Genomic DNA, 26,471 nt, shown 5'->3' with positions numbered 1-26,471 from the left:
AACAATATAAACATTTCACCATGAGTAAACTGTATGTTTGTGTATGAAGTGTGATAGTGACTCCAAATAAATAATAGAATCTCTTTGTTTTCAACCTGTTATTCTTATCTCAATGTATCGGTTTCCAACAATGTTTTGAAATTGATTCATTCACCAAATTATGACTTTGAATCAAAATTAACGGTGGTTCGGTGTAAATTATTTTTCGACGTGCAAGATTTCCGGCCAACAGTTAAAAGAAGTGGAAGGCAGGGCCGGCTGCCGGGCGAGACAGGGCGGGAGCAAGGCAGCGCCGGATCCGTCGCGCTCGATGGTTCTTTCGGATTCGCCCGGGCAATGCCGTAATATTACTATGATGGGTTATGGAACGAATCAACAAGGATATAATAAACTATTTACTCAGGTTCATAGTTCTTAAATAATACCTTAATTAATTATACTAATTTCATCATTCATCCCTGTTTTCATAAGTGCTATCATTATTTTTGTACAGCGTTTGTTTACGTACTTTTTCAAAAACATTGTCTATATATATATATATATATATATATATATATATATATATTAACATTTCACATACATGTGCAAAAATACTTGATTACAGTGTGCAAGAAATTATACCCATCCTGTAAATATTTGGCGTATTTGTGTCTAGTAGTATACCGTCAATTATTTTCATAGTAAAATAGAAAAAGATTAAATCCAAAATTTAGTCTAACTCCTTACTTTGTTAGTTTTTTCAAGCTATAATATTACTATTAAGGTACAAATCAGCGTTCGTAAAAAAACTAGTTAATTTCTTGAATATGGTTACAATACTACAGTTTGGGAGATGTTTTCAACTTCGTGGTCGAAGTACAATATCGTGTATTATGTTTTATTAAGTTTAATCTTTCTAAAAAAAATTATTTAAACGTAATGGAGAAATCTTTTAGAAAAGTCTGTTCAAGTATCAAAGTGTTGAATTAACAAATGGCCTATTTCTCATCACGTGTAATCTTTCTGACCGCACAACTTATGAGAGCTTTAATTTCAGGGATGCCCAACGTTTTATAAAATTATTTATTAAATTATAGTAGTGGTGCACAACAAACTAACTATTTACACAGATTTATACGTGAATCGATGTTTTTTTATTTTATCATTTATTGGTATTCTTATGCATCTAATTGATTTTTTATGCTTACATAAATGCGCATTATATTTTTATATTTTTAAAAGAATCATAGGAAAATATAACATTATAAAATAATTATTTTTATCGTACATTCATTTGTTTCTGATAAATTGACCTTTACAATGATTTTCCTCTTGAAATTATAGAGATGTTATCTGATTTTAAACATAAATCTTCAATTTGTGATTTAGTCTACACTCTAGTATATGTGGTAGGATTATATTAAAATATAATTAATTGATTGAACCTTGCATATAAGCTAGAATTTTCATCGGTTATGAAATCTATATTAATGACTACATGATTCAATTTATGAATGAAAATAACGAGGATTAAAATAAAATTCAAATTGTTTACAAAGTTTCTGATATCTTTATTTCATACAATACAATATAAATTTTTGTTTTCTCTTTATCTATTACTATCTACAAGTTTATTGCATTTTCCAGAGCTTTATTCTAGAATGTTATTGAATTTGATGTAATTGTGAATCAACATTATCAAATAATTGCATTTCGAACTTCTTGAGCTTGACAACGCTTGTACTTCTTAAGTTTGTTGTCAGACGGAAACGACTTGCTCCCATTTCAGTTCAAATTATATATATATATATATATATATATATATATATATATATATATATATATATGATGAAGAGTTCTTGGGCATCCATCCAATAATTAAACAGATTTAATGAAGAAAAATGTTTTTATTGTAATAGCAACCAATTTGAATCTTGATTTAAGTCATCTTCAGTGCATACACACAAAAATGCGAACCCTAATTCTTCCTCTGTGTTCCTGGATACTTTTTTACCTAAACTATCTAATGAAGTTACCATGAAAACTTTATCTTATACAGTTTTCTTATATTGTCGTGGCGATTAACGTGTCAAACAAATAATTTTTGTACTAATATTACCAAAAAACATGATTTAGACGCCCTATTCTTCAAACTCTCAACATTTTTATTATAATTTTAATTTGGTTCCAACAGTCCAATCATCTTAATGAATAATTAATTTTATAAACTATTTTTTATTTAAGCAAATCTGTAACCAAAGCCCTAATAATTATACATATTGTCTCCATCGTTGTCCTTCGATCAGAATTAATCGCTCTGAAATATCTCGTAAGATCGTATAGACAAAGAGACGATAGATGGGTCAATTAATTAGGTTCTATAATAGAGTTTCATAATTCAGTGTCAGGATATTATGAACCCATTCTGTTCTCGTACCCGACTAATATGCCCGGGACGCCTGATTTATAGTTCTATTTAAGCCCAAGATTATAAATTATACTATATTAGACAATAAAAAAGAGCATACATTGGAAACATTTATTTTTGCGTTTATTTAATTATTAAACTAATTGGTGATCTACCCTAAAAGTTTACTTTTCAAATTTATCAACTTATGAGCAAGATCAAGCTATATATATATATATATATATATATATATAATTTCTAAATATAATATATATATATATATATATATATATATATACATAATTTTTCTATATTTGTTTTTGATCTTTTTCATATCTTGAGAAATAACTCAACGCTTTCCTTTCTTATCAGTATAAAAAAAATTCCACTTGTTTACCATCCATAAAAATTTTAATTTAAATTCTAAATTGATTAATAAATTGGTGGAAATATATAGGAATTTTGAAATCAATACAGTAAATAATTTCCACGCAGCATATGTGATTATTTCCAGAGGAATGGCCTGCACGATTCTAAAAATAACACTAGAAACATAAAGGTTGAAAAATTCGGACTCCATAATTTATAGCACGCAATTTCTAAATGCATCATACTAAATTTTATCGAAAAGAATTATATATACATACATATATAAAATCATCGCTATGGTAGTAAGAAATGTTTAAAACCATTCGTCATATTCTGATAATTTTTCCTTGAAAATCTATCAATACTTACAATATATAGAGACGTACAAAAACATAATAGTGAACTGAGAAGAGCATTTCAAAAGCCGTACGATGAATGAACGATATTTACGTTCTTGAGCATTCTTGCCTTATGGCTGAATGCCTCTTCTGGACGAGCTTAAAACCGAATTAATTTTAACACACATGATAGTAACACACACGCATACCTTTATGTTTGAAATAAAATATATTGAGATTTGGACTGTAAAGAAAACTGAAAAATCCGAATCGAAAATGTGGAGATGTGCTGGAAAAGTATGGAGAAGTTTAAACTTTTCGAGTAAAAGTGAGTTGGTCTCATATTGGGAAAAGAGTTTTTTCTGCATGATATCATTGAAGAAAAAAATAGGAATAAAACAAATAAAGATAAAATCCAGGGATTAGAAAACCGAAGCATTTAAGCATTGAAGCAGATGTTAAAGATATAACAAGTGAATTATAAACACGGGAGTAATGAAATGCCTTGTTCTTACGTAATGGCCCTGCCTTTGGGCAGAGCACGAATAATAATTATAACATACGTCTTACATATCTTCTATATATACGTATATAGCAGTACTGGCCTTTTTTCTCCCACCGTTTTCAGCACTATTGCATGTATTTATATGTATATATTATATGTATATATGTATATATATACATATATGTATATATATATATATATATATATATATATACTCGCTGTACCCTTTAACGTTACTACTATCTGTTCAACAATTTGTCTACAAATTTACTTATCAACTTGTTAATCAATCTACCATTTTACCGGCTTATCAATTTACCTGTCAACCTAATTACCTATCAACCCGTTTCATATTTCTACCAATTTACCTGCAACCAGTTTATCCGTCTTGTTATTTGACTATCTACCAGTTGTCCTGTTTACCATTTTACATATCCTCAAATTTACTTGACTACCAGCTATCCAACAAATTGCCTTTTCACCAATTTAATTATCTACCAATTCACCTGTCTATCAATTTACCTGTCAACCTATTTGCCTTGCTTCGGCCAGAATTTGGAACATGGCTTCCGGCAGAGCTTTGATAATATTAATAAAATGTATACGTCTATGTATGAAATTGTGCCAAACGCTTCATTTCCATTCGATAAAATTATCTCGACTTCACTTTTTTCTACTATTTCCACGATTGTTTAGTTCAACATAGAGCGATATGATCTCAAATTAGAACACGTCCCGGGGGGTCCCTGCGAAGGTCTTATAGTCTTCCTCATGGCCCATTGAACATCCATGTCCTCGGTTCATTGGCGATGCGCCCGGACCGGCGCTCACTCTCTCTCTCTCCGACGACATTGTCTCCTAGTCATTATTATACATACGTTATGAGGACGAACGGAATCAATTTTGGTAACAAATATAGGGAAAATTGGGGTCCATATGCAAACCATATAAAACCACACGTTAGTCGTATTTACCTACTTATCAAAATATTACATTTATCAATAATATTAAGTGATAAACGTTTGTCTATGTCAGTGGGAGAGTAGGTAGTTAAAAGTAACATTTTTATGAACCTGTCGCAATTTTTGATTATTTTACTAAATATAATTCAATAAATATATTTTGTTTTGACTATAATATCTCTAATTTGTTTCATTTTATATTATATTAACCAATCAGCTGTGTTTTAACAACCAGTTTTATTAAATTGAGGAATTTAGATACTCGTTATGGAGACCTGGTAAAATTTTGTGTATTGACAGGTATACGACATGCGTATAAAAAGGACCAGTTGCTATTTAAATTTAAATTTTTGAAAAAAATACAAAATATATCCTAAAATGTCAAGTTGTTTAGAATAGAGGCTATAAATCTGGTATATAATGTGTCATTGTAGATGGTATTTACGCTAAGACAAGTAGTATAAACTTCCCGAAATGTTAAAATAATATACTTAACCAATAAGTAATAAGAGTTTGCTATAGTATATAACATTTTCTACTCAATTTTTACCCATCGATTAATATAATATTTACTACATCAAATTTATATAAACTTAAAGTATTTATTTAGAATAATTATTACATTAAGGGCTGACTGAAAACATATTTATTGTTTTCAATACAATTTCAAAAATATATGATACGATTTTTTATTATATTCAATCTTTTAAATTTTATTTTATCTCTTGCTCGCAATATTCAATACATTTTTATGATATATGATTGCAACTATCTTTGATATCTCGAATATCGAACAGCACAAAAACTAATATATAAGTTTACGAACAAACAATATGACTTTTCATATATTTTACGTTACGAAGCATTAAGTTACTTGAAGAATGTGGGAGATCGATTTTCATTGTAGAAATTTTTGGCATCTATCCAAAGTTCTTAGACCAAATGCTCTTAATACAAAAGACAATGTTGTATAGATTATTTAGGAATGCTAGTTCATTTGAAAAATTAACTTATAACTATTCAATGTGAGTTTTTTCGGTAGTAATACTTAAAGTTGATATTTATAGCTATAAATTTCTTCAAATTAACGTCATATTTAAACGATTTGCTAAATACTTTATAAACTAGATGAAAATTATAAATGAGATTTTTTGGCCAAAACATAAACTTCAAAAATTATATACAAATAGTTTAATTGGGAACATTTCTGAAAGTGTTTTTCTATCAAAAACATTTTGATTTCTACATTTTACGATCCATAATACTACCTCTTTTCCGATAATAATTTGGCGTTATAGGAATATAAATAAGGTGTAGAGACTACGTGGCTCCGTGACAAAATCGTTAGAAGAAATCTTTTATACTATGCCAGAAGAATATTTTATTCAAATTGACACAGATTCACTATACGAAGAATTCTGCCATATAGTTTGTATGCAAAATACAGTTTCGGTAAAAATATGTGTATAGATGAGTAAAAACATTTTTTTATGCGACGTGTATACAAACTTTATAATATTATCCTGCACATTTTGCAGATTAACTCAATTTAGTTTAGAATTTATATTTTTATAAATATCTTATGAATTGCCTTGAAATAACTATATTATTAATAACTATATTATTTATACAATATTTTTAATAAAATATAATATTAATTTTCTGACTCCGACACATCGTGGAAAAAAAGTACTAAAAGAGCAGCAAAAGTTCATATTATTTTAAAAACTATATTAAATAGATATGCATAAAATTTTATTTAAAAATTAACCGAAAAATAATAATTTTCATACAACAAATATTCATAAATATGGTGTGTCAAAATATACAAGATCGCTCCACCGTATGGAACTTTCAGGAAGTTTAAAATCTTTTTCATGACTTTATACTAGAATATCAATACATATTTGTTATATAGCACATGCTAGAATTGTATATAAATAGTTGGCTTATATATGAATGTCAAAAACAAATTTTTATTATGCAAATAATACAGTTCTTTTATTCGAAGGAAAAAAGTAATGAATGGTATATTCTTGGAACAGACTTTTCTTTGCTAATTACTTGTTTCTCGTAAGATGATAATTTCCTTAGATTTCATAATATGTAAAATAAAAGTATTTTCATAATATACAGAGAACAATTAAATAAAAAACACAGATTAGTAAAATTGCAAAACAAGCTTGTTTAATGACATTTCTAAGAATTGTAGATTAAAAGATTATTGAGCTTTATGTTTTTGTTCGAGAAAACAAAAATCCTAGCGGTTAAGATAATCCTAAACTTACTCATAGAAAGTTTTTTTTAGTAAAGTCAAGTTTTATTTTGGTTATTTTTTTATGCATTCGGCAAAAGAACATCTTGAATAAAATGAAATGTGAAAATCTTGGCTGGACTAAGGATAGGCTAATGAAGTTGTATGAATGAAGACTGTATGAATCATTAAGAATGATTTTAAAATGTATTCATAAAAAAATGTAACTGATTACTATATGATATCAATTAATATAATTACTATATAATATAATTACCTATATACCTATATAATTTACTAGTAAAATAGTTTATCGAATACTATACTTAGGGCTGTCGCAAACATCACAAAAATATGACATAAATTTTAAGCATGAAGAAGTATTTTTTCTGATTAACTAAGATAATATCATCATCAACCTAATACCTAAACTATCTATCAGCCTTGAAGTGAACCGAATGCAGTGGCGGATCAGGAACGGTTTGCATGCCTGGGCCACGCAACCAACGCTCTGGGCGTATGTCCAAATATACGTCTCTGGTAAGACACTTAGCCCTGCACACATAGTGCATGAATGAGCACCTATTTCAAAAATACAAAGGAAACACTGCAGATTTGCATGGAAACAATTTTAAACAACTATATTTTAAATTAAATATAAAATACAAATTATTGCATGGCTACTTTTTATAATCCCGGAAATTTAGCTTTCCGGGAAATACATAAAATACAGAAGCATGATATTGTGCAAGGCAACTAGTAAAGTTGAGGCGTTTGTGAGAAATTATACAAGTGCGACATAAAATATTTTTGCTTCTAGATAAATTAGAAATTCAGACGGTGTTGTCTCACCGTGAAAATGACACAAATTATAGCTTATTCTCAATAAGTTTTAAAAATATTTCAGTGTTTAAAAAACTTTTAACAATATTCTAATAAACATTATATTGAAAAAAACTAATTCTACTTCAATCGTGCTTTAATTAACAAAATTTGTGCTAATTTATTTTTCTGATTATTCACGAACGTCGAAAATCGATGTTAATGAGCGGTGGGATTTCAAAACTAAATCTAATAAATTCGAGTAATTTATTCACCAAATTGGGTTAGGATAATAAATCATAATATGTAGAAAATTATAGAGTACAGTTTGATTATGCATATTTCTTGACCTGCTGTAGAAAATACCTTGTTGTTGTATGCAAAAAGTTCATATGGAATAATAATCGTTCGGTTATTGCAGTTTGTCTCGCAATAAAGGTCACAAATATTGATAAAAAGGATATTTTTAGTTTCATTTAAACTCATCGATAGTTTTAATAGCTTCAGTGTAAATTTTGGAATCAAATATGTAGCAAGTATGTGACAAATACAAAAATAGTTGTTGGGTAGAATTAAATATTTTGTGTTTTGAGTTATCAAAGTTGCATGTTGTAATTTAAATGTTACATGCGAAACAGATTGAATTTTAGTGTTTTCGAATTACACTTATTTAAACAACCTGAACATCCAATAATAATTATTACTAATAATTTTGTCATAACTTTTGTTTGAACTCTTTTTCTATAAAATAAAAATTAGCAGCATTTTCATTGCATGCTTAGTTGTTTTTTATGTAGTTGGGTCACAACATCATGCCTTTCGCTGGAGGATTTAGGATAAAAGCATTAGAAACATGCTGTAAAATAGTGGTAAAATATAGATTTAAACACTTTGATAATAGATTTTTAAGTCTAACATGCTTTATTTAGATAGAAACATCGGAACAAAATAAAATTTATAGATTTTGTAGTATATGTTAAATAGAATATTTATCATTATAATAATTGCTATTATTGAGCTTCAAAATATAGACATTTATAGATTATGATTATATATTATAGAAATGTCATAACATGTGTGTGCAATTTTTTCTACATTTATTTAATCATATTTATAAAAAATATAATATATATATATATATATATATATATATATACGTGTGTGTATTTGTGTATGCAAAATGTTACGAATTATATAAATTATGTTTACCTTAAGATTTTGTTGTAGGTATTTTTTTTTAAATGAACTCTTATTTATGATCTATGTTACAACCATGTGCTTTACATTTTTATTTTAGACAAATTCGACTATGTCCAAATATACGTCTCTTGTGTAAAGTTGTGTAAATATATAAATATATTATTACATTACTTTTAGAAACATCATATTTACTGTATGGAAACTTCAGCTACGACTTTCACGTTTTATTTTTTGGAATAAATTTTCGTAAAGTACATTAATTGAAGTATATTTTCTGAATAGATGGTGTATATTTTTAAAAACTTATGATACATAATGTTATATACAATGTATTAAACACATTGTTTGAAGATTTATTTGCTAAAAAAATAATTAAAACAGTTAAAAATAAAAATTATATTTTGAAAGCCGAAAAATAGCCAAAAGGAAATATTAAGTTCATATAAAATATATTTTTATTATATATTTAATATATATATATATATATATATATATATATATATATATATTAGTAGATAACCTTTTCCAAAGCCAAAAGCTTCTCCTTTTTCTCAAGAATTTTTAATATTTCTGTACACATTAACATCGGTACCATTATTCTGAAGAATGGTGGTCATTTTGATATAGTTTTTAATATTTATTTGTAGTTAATCCGAAGACATTTTTGAAGAAGGTGATATGCCTACCTCTAGAAATATTATATATTATATAATAATAATTAATATTAAAAAAATTTAAAAAATATATGAAGGTTTTTCAGTTGAGAAAGACAAAACTTAATATAAAATCTCTGAAAATAAAAACTCACTGATTAAAGTTAATATTTAAATTGGAGAATATATTTATGTGATATTTTATTTGGTTTGATTTGTATTATTAATTGAATTTTGGCATGTTTAGGGTTCGGCGGACTCCAATTACTCGCACCCTTCGTCAGACCTGTCGCTCGACGAGGAGAAGGAGACGCTGCGGCGTGAGAAAGAGGGCCAGGCGCTCAGCCAGCTCAATCGCGCGAGGGTGAGCAATTTTACTAGCCACGATTTACTCATTCGGCCTAGAAATTAAGGATTTTAACCGTGAAATCGAATTTCACTAATCGGTACATCGGTAGTCCTAATAAGGGGGACTGGTTACTTTAAGAGGCAATGAGATAAAAAGTTTTGTGAGTTCAGTTCAGTGAGACAGTGCTTTTGATATTTTAAATCATCGCAATATTATCTCTCAATTTTGTTATTGCTAGAGCAAAAATTATATGGCGCTGATTTATTATTTTCAATCTTGTAATAACTGCCTCATTCTCGATGCAGGTATTATTTCGAAGTTTGATGCAGTGCTGTATGCTCTATTTTCCATAATCATCGTATGCAGTAAATTCGCTCATTATAGGAGTAGTGTTCCATATAATAGTGCTATAGCCTTGTAATAATATTTCAGAAAATACTTGTCGCTCCAATGTATTTTCACTGACATATTATTTATTATTATGTTTTATTTATATGATTTTATTAGATTTAATAAGTATTTTAATGCATTGTATTAACTAACAAAATTATAAAAAATTACTATTTGCCTCATATGCGTCCAATCCACTTTTATTCTTCATTTTCGATAAGCAATAAAGTACTTCTTTCTTCTAATTTTTACAGCACTTACTTTCTCGTCTTCATTTTTCTCTAAAATTTCATTTAGAAACTCTCCGTGTAAGTTTTTTGAACTTCGGTTTATAGAGACATTCTACAAAGGATTTAAATGTAACATGTATAATAATTATACATCTAATTTTGCGATAAATTTGGAAGATTCAAATAAATTACACAATAAATTATCAGACTGTTGTGATGAATTCCTTACAAACTACATCGATTTTTTATAGACGGCAATCCAAACAGTTATCGCATCTTTTTGCGATTGGTTGCTTTAGTTTTCTGTAATAGTTATGAGTTTATGCATGATGCAGAAATGCCATGCGAGGGCAATTATAGATAAATACATATTTCTATCTATATTCCGATGTCACAACTGCTTGATATTAGACTGCTCGAAATGGCCATCGATAAATGAATGAAGACATTATTTGCTTCATTAAAATTTTTAAATTTATTTTCATCTATTTCAGAATAAACCGGTAGCGTTCTCTGTCAAGACGAACGTTTCCTATGACGGTTCATTGGATGATGACTCTCCCGTTCACGGTTGTGCCATCTCTTTCGAAGCAAGGGATTATTTGCACATCAAGGTAATTAAATTAATTTACCTATGATATTTTATATTACTCCTTTATATATATATATATATATATATATATATATATTGATTTATTTTTTATAGCAATCTATACAAAGTACATTCAGATACATTTGTTACAGATATATATTATTTGTCTGCGTGAGAAGGATCGCTATCCTGCGATAGCGCCTTCATAGATGTTATGTTATATTTTGAAGTAAATCATTGCAGATTCTTTTTTTGAGACGCTTTGGTGGTAAAGGCTTAAGCAGATCTGACGCTAATACTTTTGGATGACGACTTAGACGAGCTTTGTATCTGGTGCAGTAAAGACTAATTTCTTCTTCTATAGTTCGAATTCTGAGATCTTGATGTATCAACCAATTGAGAACGTATTTTGGAGCGTTCACGATTTCTTTCAAAATCTTATTTTGGAACCTTTGTAGAATAGTTATGTTCGATAAACTGGCCGTACCCCATAGTTGTAGGCCGTAGGACCATATTGGTTTAATAATTGTCTTGTATATTAGGAGTTTATTTTCTATTGTGACTTGCGATTTCCAGACCATTAACCAATTAAGTTGCCTACGTGTTAATTCAAGCTGCTGACGCTTCTTTAGAATATGTTCATGCCAGGTTAATCTTCTATCTAAATGTAATCCCAGATATTTAACAACATTGGATACAGGAACCAAATCACCATTCAGGGGGGCATGAATCTTGTCGTAAGGTAAAAGTAACGTGAACTGATTTAGAGTTATTCACTTTTATTCTCCATAGTTCCATCCACTTTTTTACTTCATCTACATGTTTTTGTAGAATTTCCGGGGCAAGCAATTGGTTGTCACGTTGAGCTAGTATTCCCGTATCATCTGCGAAGGTAGCAATCATGGTTTCTGCATTTGTAGGTATATCAGCAGTATATATAATTTAAAGCAGCGGACCAAGAACACTACCTTGGGGAACTCCGGAAGAAATATTTTTAACATTAGATGAAGCATCATTAAAACTGATGAAGAACCTTCTATCACACAGATATGATTTTTATTTTTTCTAAAAATCCTAACGTAATCATTGAACCATATCTTCTTATCATAAAGTTATAATATAACAAACTTTTAAAGTAAATTAATATGTGCATAAATTTACAATTTAACAATTTTCACAATAAAAAATTTCCTCAATAATTATGAGAAATCTAAGGTAATTAATACACATATTTTTATTTTATTATTTCAATTTCAGGAGAAATACGACAACAACTGGTGGATAGGACGAATTGTCAAAGAAGGCTGTGATGTGGGCTTCATTCCGTCACCGGTCAAGATCGAGAACCTGCGCATGCAGGCGTCGGCGCAGCGGAGCAGCAAACTGTATGCCACGAAAGCTTCTTCGTCATCCGGAAACCTCGGCGCCCCCAACGATGTCAGCAGGGGAAGCACGCCTCCGACACCAGGTAAGAGAGAAGATGGTAGTAGTGAAAATTTGGCTAGATTAATCGGAAATGATTATTACTTTATTGGGGTTTATGGTAGGAGAGTAAAAGTTTAGGGCTACATGTGTTATAATTGTGTTATAAATTATAAAATTCACAAGGGCAGACAACTCTTGATCAAAATAAATTGTTTATTGGAAGAATCAAGCTTTTCCATCATCTTAAGGAAATCTTAATCGATATTCAGTAAAAAAATACTTATCCAGGTTTCACTTACTGAAAGTGAGATAATAAAATGATTAAATTATACTAAAATGATTATTACACATTAAGGGTTATCAGAAGGTGGGTGAAAATTTAGAGTTGTAAGTATTTTTCAATTCAGCATTATAAAAACCTAAATAAAAAAAGCTTCTGAGAGAGTCTTCTATATGGACAATCTATAAAATTAGCAAATTATCGATAAAATTCTTCACAAAATTATCTTTTTTTAATGATGTATTTGAACGATTTATAATATATTGAAAAATAATATATATATATATATATATATATATATATACATGTATATTGTACATTTACATACACCGATGAACGACTGATCCAATTAATTGGCAATATTCTTGGATAGCTTATAGCTTATTTTAGCATTTATAGGTGAAAATAAACTTTTATCCCAAGCACATTTTTTAATAAATCTCCAAAATATATTAACCTAATTTAAACAGTAAAAATAAGTGATTCATACAAACATATTATGTATTATAACAGTGAAGTGTTTTTTTTTATACCAATTCATATACCTTTACACAAAGAAATAAATTTTTAACACTTAACCTGATACCCTAATATAAAAGTTACATGGTATTTATTCAAGATGATATTACGCAGTCTTCATAGTTATTTTTTTAGGTTCAGCATAAAAGTATGAAAATGGCAAAAAAATACTATAACCATACCACCACAAATTTGAACACATAAGTTATTAAGTTGGTCCACTATATAAATCAGCAAATTATCAAAACAATCTGCAGTTATATGAAAAAAATTCATAATTAATTATTAATCTTTATAATTTGAACAAAATTTTAAAATGCTGCAACACAAAATATAAATCATAGCTTGTGCTTCGTGTTAGATTTCTGTTACAATTCTTTTAATTTATCAGTGCAGCAAATTTTAACAAATATATTAGTAGATACATTGCTTTTTAAATAGCTTAATTTCAGTATGAACTTTTATATAAAAAATAATGTCCAAAAGCTCTATAATTATATTATACAATAATTATAAATTAACCAATATACAAAACCAAATAACATATATATATATATATATATATATATATATATATACATATAAATTATTTATCCTTGGTCTTTTCTCCTGAAGGTGTTGGAGTTTCCTCTTCCTCTCATAACTAATTCAATCAGCAGATGAGTTTTATAACTTCTTTTTTATTCATTTTTATTGGTGCAAGAAAGTTTATCTAAAATTCGCAATGACTATTTCTTGGAATTTAATTCTAATATTTTTCTTAGGCGATGAATCGGACACGATGGGTGTGCCGCGCACGGGCAAGGCGGCGCTGTCGTCTCTGCCTTCCAAGGACAAGCGAAAACCCTTTTTCAAGAAACAAGAAGCCCCCAGCCCTTACGACGTGGTGCCTTCGATGCGACCCGTGGTCCTTGTCGGGCCAAGTCTGAAGGGCTATGAAGTTACGGATATGATGCAAAAGGCGCTTTTCGATTTTCTCAAACATCGATTTGAAGGCCGGTAAGTGCAACAGAGGTGGACTTCTGAATTTAAATATTGTCAACATTTAATATTCTACAGTAATTTTGCCACCACAGTACACGACACTTTTTATGATTACTAATTCAGACAGAATGAATATTATTTTTGCATATCACAGTAACTACAGATTCATAATATATGATATTTACAAGGCTGTAGTAATATTTAGTCTCTCAATTTGAAACATTGACTTAGCGAATATTTATTTCAATGACATTCAAATCGTTTTATAACTGACTCTCTATTATATTATATAAGTTTATAGTAATAAATTAATTTTAATTACTTTTAGAATAATTATCACAAGAGTAATGGCTGATATATCGCTGGCGAAACGGTCCATTATGAATAATCAAACAAAACGTGCCCTTATGGAGCGCTCAAATTCGAGATCAACGTGCTTGGCCGAGGTTCAGGTAAAATCCCATATTAATTTTCTATAAATTACGAATTTGATAGGGATTGCTTATAGCAGAATGTCGCCGACGTACTTAGATTACAAATTTTTCAAAAAAAAATATAATAACTAATTTTTAGTCATGCATGCACTAATGCTTTCTAGCTATCTTCACTATATTAGAGTTAATTTTACCATCTGTAAGCCAACATTATTTATTATAAATTATATTATAATATTATATTGAAGCAAATTATTATTATTGGTCAATCATTGTAAGAAATTAATACAATATCTTCAAGGCTAATGTTGGATTTTCTATAATTATCAAGATTCATAAATTAGTATTATAATTAGTGTTTGTTCGTCTTACAAAACATGGCAAAGCCAAATTACAGTTTTTCTTGAAAAGTTTTAAAAAAAATGAAAAGAATTTATATATGTAGTTTTACTTATTTCAATTGTTATTTTAAGAAAGATATTTTGGAAATGTTTAATGTATATTTGAAGACAATACGTAATACAAATTGGGTTTATGTACAAATGTAAGATACGAGTTCGACGTTTTGCTAGGAAATATAGATAAATGTATCTGTTAATAAATTTATTATCAACAGATAAATATAAATGTTTCCTTCTTTCTAAAAATGTTATACAAACTTTATACAAACTTACTGCATGTGATTTTATCATTGCTAAAAATTTGTTCTGAATCTTATTACATTATAATCTAAATGAGCTTCAATCATCGCATGGTTTTGCATTGTTCTCAAATATCAAATTTTCAAAACCATTCTCATGAATTTAATCATTTATTCTATTTTTATATATGATTGTGCTTTATATAATTGTTGTAATTATTTTTTGCCAATATTGCTTCACAAATGCTTGTGTCAATGGTAAAAAGAAAACTTGTTATATTCTTTGCCTTTAAAATTTCACACAAATAGATTTTTTTTCAATTTTCAGACATCTGGTATTCAGGTGAGAAATTATTTTCATTTCATAATATATAAGATAGTAATTTTTTTTTTGTTTATTTGGAATAAATGTTGACTGATTTGTTGACTTAGATGTGATCGATCAAATATTCGTAAAATTTTGGCTGTATAAATTGATATTTATTGAGTATATAATACATCATAAGAATAATCAAGCGACTAATTATTTTTGCACAATAATTCAATTCATGTTTTAGCATGCTTTTTGCATATTGCACTCTTATTGTCTTTTGAAGTTTTTGACGAATAATTCATTTTGTAATAATTAGGTACTTTCAATATATGACTATTATTAATATAAATATTAATTTCAGACGGAAATCGAACGAATATTTGAATTGGCGCGGACTCTTCAATTGGTCGTTCTGGATTGTGATACAATTAATCATCCTTCACAACTTGCCAAAACCAATTTATCGCCGACGATAGTTTATTTGAAAATTTCTAGTCCAAAGGTGAGAATAAACACATATATATGAAATAAATATGAGAATATGAATTATATAATTTATCTTATAAGTAGTATTAGCTTTAATAAATAATGTTTTTCATCCTATGTAATCATATTTTAATCTCTCAAGGTATTGCAAAGGCTTATCAAATCACGAGGAAAAGGTCAAACAAAAAATCTTTCGGTACAAATGGTTGCGGCCGAAAAATTAGCACAATGTCCACCTGAAATGTTTGATGTTATTTTAGACGAGAATCAATTAGAAGATGCATGCGAGCACATAGCAGAATATTTAGAGGTAAAAGAAATTATAATTGGTACTTTTGATTTTTAGTTAATTTATAGTAATACTTGTTTGAATAATTATAAGACTAAGTTATAGTACCTCCTACAATTAATTTTACTATTTCTAAATATGTTTTATGCGCAGTAGCATACATATTATTCACAAGTGAGCCATGAATAATAATAATGAATACTCAAGTCATTTTAAGATTTAATTATCTTTATATTTATGCGTATACTGGATTAAAATTGTTAATCTTAAAATTAACGATTGAACATATAAAATTATTAAGTCTCCATCTATTTGGAAGGAATGGAACTGTTTATGAAGATGAGCCTTTTTGCTTTTTAATTTTTAAACTTTCGAACATAAAAGACTTTATTAAACTGATAAGGTTTAATTAAGGACTTTATTAAACTTAACGAGTAAGGAAATTTGCACATGTACGACTTAAGCTGCAAAGTCTTTGATGTTTGAATATGAAAATACTTATATAACCTAAACAAAATCTACCGTTCCTAATAAGTAATATTAGGTTGTCAAATATCTCCCTTCCGCCTTTTTGTATTATAAACCAAGAGCAAAAAAGCGGAAGGGAGATATTTGACAACCTAATATTAGTGAATATTATTCGAGAAAAAATTTCAGAATAATATTACTTCAGAATATAATTTAATATTATATGACCATATAAACGACCGTGTCGAAAGTATTAGTAGAAACATCATTTTTTCAAATGGTTCTATTTGACCGTATCGGATGATGTAATTTATAATTATCAAACAAAATAAAGCCGGAGTACAAATTAGATGGTTGGCTTGAGCATCCTTACAGTAGCCGCTTGCAGCATATAATTCAAAATAAAAGTGGGAATTTATATTTAAAAATATTAAATAAATTGATAATTTAGTTATTGTAATATATATTTAATCAAGTGTCATCTGCAACTTTAATAGTTGTGCACAAAATCAAAAGAACGAGAAAATACTTATTGGCATGGAATTGCGTGAACTACGCATAACTTTATAAGAATCGTATGTCTAATTAGCAAATAATTGGAGTTTTTCAGCTGTTTTCATTCACATGATAAAAATTATTATCGTAGGCATATTGGCGAGCGACCCATCCGCCTGAAGAAGTGGCTACGATTCCGCGACCTCTTCAACCTGCTCAAGATACGTCTCCGAACGCTGAACAACCGGCCAGAATACCCCATACACCCACAGGTAACAAAAAAAGGACAAATGTGAAGAATTTTATATAACAAAAAAAATGATACACAAAAATAAATTAGCTGCAACATGATATTTTCAACTTTTTTACAAATATTTACAATAATGTCAAATTTGGTTAAATCATAAATACTAATTTGCATACTAATTTGTTCTTGTTTACTAATTATACTAATTTAGCTCACAATACTAAAAATTTCCTTTCCAGAACATCATCCGCACGATTCCTATAATTATTCACACAGTCGTGACAGAGAACGAGGTGAGATAATAATCCATCCAAGAGTCAGAAATGCTCTGTTCTGGCTTTATAGACAAGCTAAACGAAAGCGCGCTAATAATTTAATCTGAACACATGTTTAATATTGATTTGTAATGCATCCGCTTATAATTATATTTGTATCAAATGGTAGATATGAAATGAACACCTTTTGCTCATGAATTTTTTATAACAGCATAAATGGTAGAATATTTTTCTTCAATTTTTACAGCAATATTTAAACCATTATTGCAATCTTCTGAATTTCTTAAGCATCAGATCTAACTTTAAAACTAATTTGAATTAATTTACTTTATTAAGTTTCAAAGAAAATATATGAGTGAACGAAAGGGTTTCATGTATTAAATTGTATTCATGTACTGTATTGTAATTATTTATTATTATTTTTTATCTGTTTATAGATATATACACTGTTCAAATAATCTAATTGCATCTTTATATATTATTTGTTTTATTTTAAAGATAAAGATGACTCGCTTGCTAGCCCCGGCGTTGTTCGGCGTAATGGTCAGGCACCGCGTAGCGATCGCTAGCTGGATATTTGATTAATAAATTTTGTAAAATATTAATATTAATTCTTATGGTTAGACTACGTCTTACATATCCAATCATTAATTTTTTTATTTGATTATTTAATTCATGCAAATAATTGAGTAAATATGATTTTTTCCATTTGCTAGTGATCGTTACATATGGGAGACTTCTATGTAGTGCACAGCTTTAGTTATGACTGTTTTATGTAAGTTGATGTTGTAGTTTGTTGCTGCTTTGCTGGATTAAGAGGATTTTTTGCATGAGATATTTACAGAAAAATTATTTAGTTGAAAGCGTACTCAATATTTTGCAACAACACTAAATGGCGCGAAGAAAAATATTAACACATAGTTTGGTTGTAATTTATAATGCATTTTATTTGAAGGTATGTAAAGAATTTAAAACTAATCGTTAATAATATTTTAATAGTGTAATACTGTTTTAATTAATACTTTTTGGATTAAATATTTTAATATTTTTTTAATTGTTTGTGTTTCATCTTGAATGAATTATGCATATACTTGATGTTATTTTGCTTGAGATTGTGAGTTTAATTGAAAGAATGAATTCATCACTCATGAATTTATGTTTTGTACAATTTTTATGAATTTTGATGTTAGCTGTTTCTCAAAAATCTCTTTTCTAAAACCTTTCATTATCGCCAATACAAATTTGAATTAATATGCTCGATTTCGTAGACAGAAAATTTGAGACACAAATCATGTTTTTACTTCGAGATAGTTGTGTATAATTACATGATGAAGTTCTAATTACAAATGTTGAATAAGTATATGTATTATTAAAAATATTAAAATATGAGGTGAATCTTACCTTAGCTTTTAAATAATTTACTATAAATATTTGATATGATAGTTAAATGCAACATCACATATGAAAACCTTGTTACAACTTATAGGATTTCAATTTAACACTATTCCTACCGACATTTTATGTTTACTATTCCTACCGTAACCGGTCAAATGACCGGTCATGCAAAAACTATATTTTTCAGTATTGAATGAAGAGTTAATGCTAGTTCAAGAGTTTATAAATACAAATACAAAATATTTCTTTTATTTAAGAATGCAAAATCTACATTTTATTCTATTTTATCCAATTTTTTACGATTTTTTTTTCTTAGAGTGAATTTTCTGCACACGCATTTTTTACGTTTCTGGCTGATTTTGTTTGCCCTATCATCTTTCTAAAACAATATCTGGAATATTTTCTTTTAGGGAATCTGTTTTGTACTTGTACTTAGTTGATTTTTTCTGAATTCTTGTTGGAACTATACGGCAAGTTGATTGAAATAGAAAGTCTCTGCCTTATACATCGTCTTCCTGTAATTTCTTTATGTGAAAACAATGGATTTATCATGAATAAATACAAAATAATGTAAATCCTTGATAAATTCTTCCTAAAATTCATAGTTTACCGAATGATTTCTGGCTACTTTATGAATGACATCTACACCAAACACGACGCTAATACCAATTGAATTGACTCCAGTATTAGTGTAATTTTTTCAACATATGTGTATGTAAGTGAAAATTAGAATCTTCTTTCTTAGCTTCCAAAATTGTAAATATTATTTGAGTGAAGTCCTTGATTTTTACTTCTACCAGTGTTTGTAGCTGTTATATTGCTTCAATTGTACCTACCATCACAGTTTTTTTTCTAACTGTTTAGCTATAAGAAGAATGGTAAAAACGTTTAAATTGTTTACATCGTACTATCGATTTTGATAATACGGTTTCATTGATTATAAATCTTCAAAGAAATTCTCAGTTGTCTACGTATACTGGATGGTTATCAAAATTTTACATCCCATGTGTGCGATTTGCTGGGCATAATTATATTTACGTCGTAAATTGAACAGTTACTAAAATTTTATACTTTTATATATATATATATATATATATATATATATATATATGTGTGTGTGTGTTTGTTGAATAAATTTACACCTTACCTTCATTGAAAATATATGTTTGTCGATAGTAATACGTGGTCTTTTACAACAATTTTGATTGCTGTCAATGTAGTTGAACCAACCTTTGGGTACAAACCAAAACCTATCAATTTGTTGTTTGAATTTCTTCGAAAAATTCTGTCCACACATAGACATTGAGCAAAAATGAAAAAACCTACTTTATACACCGTACAAGTGCAATATTCATAATACTTGCCTCATATGCGCTGCGTGCATACAGAATTGGGAAAAATGCATATAAATTTGGAGAAGGCAGCTTTTACCACTCTAAATTCTTCTGAATTTATATTCTCTTGTAAGTTCGATCATATTATTAACAATTACTACAAAAAATGCTGTCCATCATTCGTAACCACATCGTACCGGTCAAATGACCGGTCGCGGTAGATAAGACAGTATAATTTTTTTTTTCCAAAAATAAGAATTGAAAAACCAAATTTACATTGAAAAATGTATCATACTCACATATTAAAAAAGTCATAAAGTTTGATTACGATTCAATTACGTTTAATATGAAAAATACTAATCGAAAAATCAAAAACGGTCAACGGAATAGTGTTAAAATATGAATATTAAAAATATTCTTGTATATAATTAGGACGAACTATAATAATGTATTAATTTGCAGGCGCATCGTACCATCCTTCGACGCACTCGTCCCAGCACAGTCGCGGCCGTTCGCGACACGAGCGCGAACGGGAGCGGGAGCGGGAAAGAGAACGGGAACGTGAGCGGGAACGCGAGTACGAAGAGTACAGCGAACGGGGGGCTCTTTATCCTCCCGGCGACTACTCGCGCGCCCCCGGCGATTATCAGCGGGCTCCCGTTGTCGCCGGCCCGTACGTGACGTCCGCCCACCATCACCAGCGAGAGTACGGCAGCCCCCACAGGGCGGGCCCGAGGCGGCAGCACGCGCACCACGCACACCACGCGCCTATGGACTCGTACGCCTAGCAGTACGACGACGATGGGGACGAAGACTACGCGTAGCGCTACGATAGTTTGGGACCCATCGTCGTTATCGAGTGCATGTGAGTGAAAACCGATTGATGCTTTGCTCCTTGCTTTCCTTGCAAAGCTTCGTCGGAGACATGCTCTGACCTTAGTTTTAGAAATTATTGGGGCACAAGTTGGATGCCTATGCTTGAATGGCGTGCAAGGAGTCAAACATTTGCTCTTCAATCGTACGCTGGATTCTATATTTTTCTTCAATACTGAGGATAGCTGTGTATGTATGCCAATTATGACAACAATGGTTTTCAAGATAAAAGCAATTTTTACTTATGCATATTCCTAATTCAATTATACATCTGCAAACTACCAACACAGAAATTTGTCAAGCATCAGTTAAATATTAAGTCTTCAATTCACGATATTTGCTTTTCACCCGTAACTGGTCAATCATCCGTATTTGTATTCAGCCTAGCCAGGGCGGGGCTAGTTGAGCATAGGGGCAAGTTGAGCAATAGAAATATCTCGAAAACTATTCACCGTCCGTTTAGGCATTATATGGCGGAAAGATAGAGGTTAGGGAGAAATAAACATCCCGCGATCGCTAGTGGCCGCTGGACAAATGAGTGAGGCTCACGGCCGTTTTGTTTATTTTGAGACCAAAAAGTAAAAAAGTAATTCATCACGAATTTTCGTCTGGTTTAGTCAAATGTTATTTATTTTTAATCGGGTAAATGTTATTCTTCCATATAATTATAGTACATTTAATATGCACAGAGATTCTGGGTATAATTCTCACGGTTTTTTTATAAACTTACTTTCATTTTGAAATTTCGAGTTGGGGTTAGTTGAGCATAGTTGCTAAACTTGTTCTGTCACTAAGACAATTACCATCAACTTCCAGAAATTAATTATTATTTTTAAGATTTAAGCTAAGTCTATGAGTAATAATATAAAGAAATAATGATTTTAAACAAAAATACTGAATATAATGGTAAAATAATTCCTAAGATACGATATTGTTTTGTTGATTCTACTTTTGGTTAATTATTCAAAGAAAATTACTATAAGTTTTGTTTTCTCTGTCAATAAAGACTATTAATATAGATCTGGTTAATAAAAACTTATTTTATTTCATCACTAATCGACATTAAACCTGTAATTTCATTATAATTTCTTAGTGCTCAACTTGCCCCACCTATGGGGTACATTGAGCATACTTGACTTTTTGCATTTAAACAGCTGTAGCTTTTAAATTTTACATATTACAAAAAAATAGTATTAACACTTTTGTTAAGCGATAAACAACAAATCTATTAGGTCGTATAGCAATTTATTGAAACTTTTCATTGAGGAGCTACATCCGTTTAAGTGAAAATTTGCTCAACTAGCCCCGCCCTACTCTATTTTATTTTATTTTCAATATAGATTTTAACCCATTTTTATTACATATCTAGTATAGTCTTCTCATCTGCCACTTCATGAACAAATTGTTATTTTTAGAGTTGTCACAATTTGCATTGCATAGTTCCTCGACGTTGATCTGGCACCTAGATCTAATTTTCAATACTATGCTACTCAAAGTTTAGGATATGATTTAGTCCTTATTTAAAAAAAAAAGCAGTAAAATACATGAACCATTCAAAGAAGGTTAGTGAAATATGTGTACAATTTTATATCATTTATATATTTTCAGAAATAGTTAAATTATAATTTAAATTTATTACGAATTTATTATTTTATGAGAATTACGAATTTATCAATTTGAAACTAGATCATAGATTTTTTTTTGAGTTTTACAAGAAGCATATTTTAGACCAGATAGATATTAGATAGAACGATAGCAAACCATCAATTTAACATTATTTTTGATAAATACTCTTATAGAAAAACGTACTAAATCCTAGTAATGAATAACTTGTGTTTTTTCGGTGGTTTTGCATAAATTGCCTCTTTTATTCATATTCTGTATATATATATATACTATTGCCATCATACAAATCATGATGTATGTCTACTTTTTGCCTTAAATAATAATAACAATCTCTTGTTGGGATGATTGAGAGTAAGTGTTAACTATACGGTAGATTTTCTTTATAATTATACCTTGATACTCGTATAGCAAAGAAATTTGTTTTCGAATAGTTTAAAAATTGCATAATTTTCATATTCTGGGATAAATACTAGACGCATATGTTTCTAGTCGGATGTAATAATTCTCGATAAGTTTATGTGTACTTTGATTGCCATTATAAAATCTGCAAGAGTCCTTATTGCAGTAATTTATAAACATATTGAAACCCTTTGAAGTAAAAGAATATTATTTGTGTGTGTGTGTATGTGTGTAGATTTCAAAATATATAAACATATGAATGCATGAGTATGCGTTTTGAGTGTAGTAAATTAGTAGTTATAAAACCTCTAAGAGTTGAGGTTTTCTCATAGTCCATCTGTAAATATTAAAACAAATATGTAGCATATCTTCAAATGCATATAGATTAGTATAAATTTATAATTAAGTATTTTAATATGTACTTTATTATTTCTGTTGGTGATTGATATACGATTCTCTATGAATATGTTTATTATAACTATATATCCGTGCAACACTGTGATCTGTACAGAACCGTAGTTGCGTTATATAAGCGTTTCATGCACATAAATAAAGTGTAAAGTTAATATGAATCCGTTTTAAAAGTTTTGTCGATAAATTTGGTATTAAATTAAATCAAATTATTTCTCAAAATTTATGTGTGATACATTTTTGCCATCGTGGCACATAGAAAGTTGTAGATAAAATGAAATTATAACCCAAGAAGTAAAAGACAAAAAATAAACTGTAAACTAATTAAAGCAAAGTTGGAACATTTTACAGTTATGAATGAATTTAATCTTCTTAGAGGGCTGTAGTTTCTTGTCGTTGTATACTTTTTATAGTAAACTGACAAAATAAAATTAATTTCCTTATACCTAAAAGAATTTGTAACTGACTGGTAGCTATTTTTAGTGATTATTTGATCAATGGAGATACATCAGTTTTCATTATTAGAAATGAAAGATTTCTGCAAAAATCTAGTTTTTTACAATTGATTCAATGTGCGCAATTCTTTATTCTTTTGCTTAATTGTTAAAAAACTTGTGTGGTAAATAGCTCAAACTTTGTTAGACTCAAAAATATACTAAGTTCTTCTAATGAAATACAAGCAAAAACTGTTATAAAACCTGATAAAATTTATAATTCATACAAAATAACTAAGTATTCATTGTGCAGTTAAAATTATGGTTCTAATTTCTTCCGCCTGCTTGTTGACTATTACTTAAAAATTTTACTAAAATAAAATTAAATCATATTCATTTTAAATTTAGAATAAATATGAGTTTGAAATTATTATTATGTAATCATTCAACCCTGTGGGATATTGAAATTTACTACATGCAATAAGCTTAGAATATTCTCTTCGATTTTTTAATCTTCCTGTAAATTATTAATTAGATAAGTATGTAATTATATAATATAATGTATGCTTTATTATATCTACAACTAAAGATTCAATCACTTTTAATATTACTTACATTGAATTAGAAATATAATAGTATAAATTATATTTATAGTACAACTTCTGATAAATTCTTGCACTTTCATAAATCTAGAATCTAGATATTTATGAAAAAATTGTAAAAAGATATACTTTATTCAATGTAAACAGTTACGCATTATTTCAATAATTATGTATTGAATTGTTATTATCGATATTTTGATGAATTCTAATTTTGTTTTTTTAACCCTTTGACTACGAACGATATATTAGAACATTTTATGATGCTTATTGTTAGAGAGCTCAAATAAGATTATAAATAGCACTTTGTTATTCAATATTACTATATATATATATATATATATATATAAATAAGTCGCGTTTTCCTTCCTGACGAAATAACTCCAGAACGCACGAACCGATTTCGTCAATTTTGCATTCGTCGGAAAGGTTTATAGCTAAGAGGATCCGCAAGGTTTATAGCTAAGAAAATTAGTGGTGCATGGCGCCTTAATGCAAATTGCTGGAACTTCACGCACCGTATTTATCAGAATATGCTTGGTTAAGTCAACGAGCAATTCTTGCTGCAAAGAATAATGATGTACACGCATTGAATTTCACCATTCAATCAAATATTGCTGACGATTTGGTGACATGCCAATGATTCCGACTGGTCTTCCGTTTGACTTCAAACGATTGCAACGATTGAAAATCATTGTTTTTCACATGGGCAGTTATACGATGCCTGTTCACGAGTTGAAAAGCCATCCGCTTTGTTTGTATTAACGTCAGACCAAAAAATAAAAAATGTGGTTTACCAAAGAGCACTTCAATGAAACGGATAATTTGCGGATTCACTATCATTTACTTAGAGAAGTTCAACTAAAAAACACCTCATTTTTGTAATCAAAATAAATTCATTATAATGAATTTATTTTGATTATATTACACAACAGTATACTGTTGTGTAATAAAATCAAATTTTTCCTTTTCAAATATAAAACAAACAAAATTTCTTCATCTTTCTCACGAAACCATCTGGTGGCGAAACGGAGTTCGTCGGGTTTGCTAGTATATATTTATATATATATATATATATATATATATATATATATATAAGGCCAAGAAAAAGCATGCACTCGTCATTGTACATGCACATTCAAAACAAGTTTACGTACACTATATTTTGCTAAATTGACTGTTCAAAACATTCCATATTAGCATTTCAGTACATTAAAATATATGAAATTGACTGAGAATATTTGGAATTCAATTTGCTTCACTAATTTTTTCTTACTTTTCGTAGTCGAAGGTCTAATAAAGAAAAAGTAATTGTTATAAAGACATTACAACTCTATTTGTAATTATTATGATTTTTATAATTGCAATGTAATTTTTGTCATTGTGCAAAAAGTAGTTTTCATATACATTGATCAATGCAATTAATTGTTCTGTGAACTGAAACACTCATGTCAATGGACCAAAATTAAGTTTGTTTAATTACTTAATATGTGCT

The 26,471-nt window shown here is 28.9% G+C and overlaps 1 protein-coding gene across 1 annotated transcript; it reads left to right on the top strand.

Moving 5' to 3' along the window:
• Nucleotides 1-295: 295 nt before the first annotated feature.
• Nucleotides 296-18,012, top strand: LOC113372553 (voltage-dependent L-type calcium channel subunit beta-2). The gene is made up of 10 exons (XM_026612894.1): nt 296-403; nt 9,737-9,853; nt 10,953-11,072; nt 12,308-12,518; nt 14,039-14,273; nt 14,587-14,710; nt 16,007-16,147; nt 16,274-16,441; nt 17,535-17,655; nt 17,870-18,012. The coding sequence occupies exons 1-10, from the start codon at nt 311-313 to the stop codon at nt 18,010-18,012; spliced, it is 1,473 nt and encodes a 490-aa protein (XP_026468679.1). The 5' UTR covers nt 296-310.
• Nucleotides 18,013-26,471: the final 8,459 nt, after the last annotated feature.

This window comes from Ctenocephalides felis, unplaced genomic scaffold (genome assembly GCF_003426905.1).
Source record: "Ctenocephalides felis isolate EL2017-DRISC unplaced genomic scaffold, ASM342690v1 CF-g0.4_SCAFFOLD_01604, whole genome shotgun sequence".
NCBI lineage: Eukaryota > Metazoa > Arthropoda > Insecta > Siphonaptera > Pulicidae > Ctenocephalides > Ctenocephalides felis.
This window is presented reverse-complemented; position numbering and strand designations above follow the sequence as displayed.